Source organism: Penaeus vannamei, chromosome 15 (genome assembly GCF_042767895.1).
Source record: "Penaeus vannamei isolate JL-2024 chromosome 15, ASM4276789v1, whole genome shotgun sequence".
In the NCBI taxonomy this organism is placed as follows: domain Eukaryota; kingdom Metazoa; phylum Arthropoda; class Malacostraca; order Decapoda; family Penaeidae; genus Penaeus; species Penaeus vannamei.
This window is the reverse complement of record NC_091563.1, coordinates 4,413,485-4,415,984: the sequence shown is the minus strand read 5'-3', so window position 1 is coordinate 4,415,984 and position 2,500 is coordinate 4,413,485. Positions and strand designations below refer to the sequence as shown.

The following is a 2,500-nucleotide window of genomic DNA, read 5'->3' as shown; positions in this document are numbered from 1 at the left end:
CTTAGGACCTCTCCTCCTGCCCAGTCCTGCCCCAGGGTTGCGCAGGAGGACAGGAGTAGGAGGAAGGGAATGAGGGCGAGGGACCCCATGGCGCGGCAAGAGACCTGTTCGCGGAAAGATGCAGACGCGATGTGAAAGCACAGAGCGCGTGACCACGAGGCCTTAACTGTATCAGCGCTGAAGGTGACACATCGTCGCCGATCTGATCTAATCTGAGAAATCCTTCTTACTGACATATATGCATATATACATATGCATATATATATATATATATATATATATATATATATATATATATATATATATATATATATATACATACATACATATACACATATATACAAAATCAATTGCTTCATTAACATCAGCTCAAGTGTTCCTCTTCTTACGTTTCTGCATTTCGTCCTTTTCCCTATGCTTCTGGCTTTTTCGTCCATTTCTTTGGAGATAACGAAGTCCTTTGACCTTTCGTAGCTACTGTGATCTTTTTCTTCATGAGGGAGGTCTTCAAGCTGTCTCCGGTGCGGCTTGTGGTTGTGTGTGTGTGTGGGGGGGGGGGCAGTTCAGCAAGGATGGTGCGTGCGAATAATTTGGCAAAAACGCCGTTTGCAGTATCATTGTCACGCGTCGAACCCATGCTGAACCCATCATTTTTTGTCCTCCTACGTACAGGGTTTTCCTTACTATATCTACCAGTAATGATAAAACGATAACGATCACATGATTCCCGAGATTAGATCTTTAATCAATGATATGGACACAGCAGAAGTCGGTTTGCTACATCAACAAAGGCGACGCAGGCAATCATTATCTAAAACAAAAAAAAATCGTGACTTGCAAGAAAAGGCAAATAGAGCAAGGCCGTCACGAATGGCATTAATTTACTGACAAGATCAATAAGAATGAAGCATAAATCTTCTCGTATTTGCAAATTTTCCATTTCCCTTGCACACTATCTTGCAGTGCCCATATAGCGGTTCTAATAATGTTATTAGACTCTTTATAATCATCTGTTTTCCATTTGCGTTTCTTCTAGTTTCATTGTTCCTGCAAGTAAAAACACATGAAGCAGGATGTACGTGGGATGCATATTTATATATAATTCCAAAGGCCTTGAATACTCTACAAGGTATTTATCAGATATTATCACATGACTCCTTTTTTATTCGTTCCTGACCCTTGAGAGGAATGATTATTCTCGACGATGACAACATCCTCTCAGCTGCCATATTGGGTACAGACCGACCTGTGGGAGCTCTTGCAACGCCATGGTTCACGTCTTCCTTTCGCCCTTTGTAACTCTGCTCTTCCTCCCCGCGTCCTCTGCCGACGTCTGCGGACATGCAGGGGCGGGGAGAGGCGTCCTGCAGGGTCTGGACTTCCTTGGACAAGAGGAGAGCTCGCTTGATCCCTCGGCCGTTGAGGAAATGATGGCTCGGACCGGCCAGGCAGCTGTTCGAGAGCCAGGTAAAGTGTATCTATCTATCTATACACACACACACAGTACACACATACATAAATACATACATATATATATATATATATATATATATATATATATATATATATATATATATATATATATGTGTGTGTGTGTGTGTGTATATAAAGATGGATAGATAGGTAGATAGATAGATATACATATGTATATATATATACTTATATATACAAATATGTATATAAACACACATTCATATTTGTGTGTGTATGCGTGTATACGGGTTTGTGTACGTACATGTGTATATGCTCTGAGACACTTTAGTGATATGAGAAAAACACTGCCTGGTAATGGGTAGAAATCAATATTATGATTTCGCAAGATATACAACCCTTCACTTTTCTGTTATCAGATAAAAATCCTCACGTTGACCACGATGATAAAGTGGCAGAGGTGCCAAGGCGTTCCGGGTACGCCTTGCTCTTCTTCGAATCGGTTATTCATTAGGTAGAAGGAGTGCCGTGTCACATTCGATTTTCATTCCTTCAGTATCATACCATCCTTTCTTGAATTTCTTCTACAGATATTCCTCTCTATATTCACGTGTTGTATCGATATGTCATCTGAACCAAGTATTTTGATACATTTTCAGATTGAGCATTTTAGTAAGATACAAAATCATCATGACATCTCCTGGTACTAATCAGACGCCGATGAGATGTGAAGGCGACGACAAACTCTAGTTGCAAGTACTCCTTCCCTCCATCCTGTCTCTCCCTCTTCCCTTCCCCTCTCACCCCGCTTTCTACCCCTCTTCCCTGCTTTCTTTCCCTTTGGCCTCCTCCCTCCCTTTCCCTCTCTCCTTCTTCCTCCTCACTTCCCCTTTCTCCCTGCTCCCATTCCTCTCTCTCTCCTCCAAATGACACAACATTATGCGCCATACCAGCAGGTATTCGCTGGCATGGTGCATCTTCTTAATTTTCTGATTATTGCTGTACGTAACAACAATTATTGTATACGTTCATCTGCTCTTTGTCCAGGCGCTCATCTTAAATCGCTGTT

The 2,500-nt window shown here is 41.7% G+C and overlaps 2 protein-coding genes across 5 annotated transcripts in view; one reads left to right on the top strand and one right to left on the bottom strand.

Annotated features, from left to right (window-relative positions):
- LOC113810786 (nose resistant to fluoxetine protein 6) overlaps positions 1-2,500 on the bottom strand; it is a 20,176-nt gene that overhangs the window by 15,218 nt on the left and 2,458 nt on the right. The window contains exons 1-2 of one of the 4 annotated variants that reach the window (XM_070130364.1): positions 390-543; positions 1-104 (exon numbers count right to left, since the gene is read on the bottom strand). The exon at positions 1-104 is cut by the window's left edge and continues 98 nt beyond it. In XM_070130364.1, the coding sequence (XP_069986465.1) occupies positions 1-104; positions 390-437 (152 nt within the window). In that variant the 5' untranslated portion in view covers positions 438-543. Of the gene's footprint in view, positions 217-389; positions 544-2,500 lie in introns of those variants that run through there. The other 3 variants (XM_070130362.1, XM_070130365.1, XM_070130366.1) reach the window with 3 other exon arrangements.
- The window catches only part of LOC113810785 (nose resistant to fluoxetine protein 6), a 10,764-nt gene continuing 9,469 nt past the window's right edge, over positions 1,206-2,500 (top strand). The window contains exon 1 of the mRNA XM_070130905.1: positions 1,206-1,467. Coding sequence (XP_069987006.1) covers positions 1,269-1,467 — 199 coding nt within the window. The 5' untranslated portion in view covers positions 1,206-1,268. The remainder of the gene's footprint in view (positions 1,468-2,500) is intronic.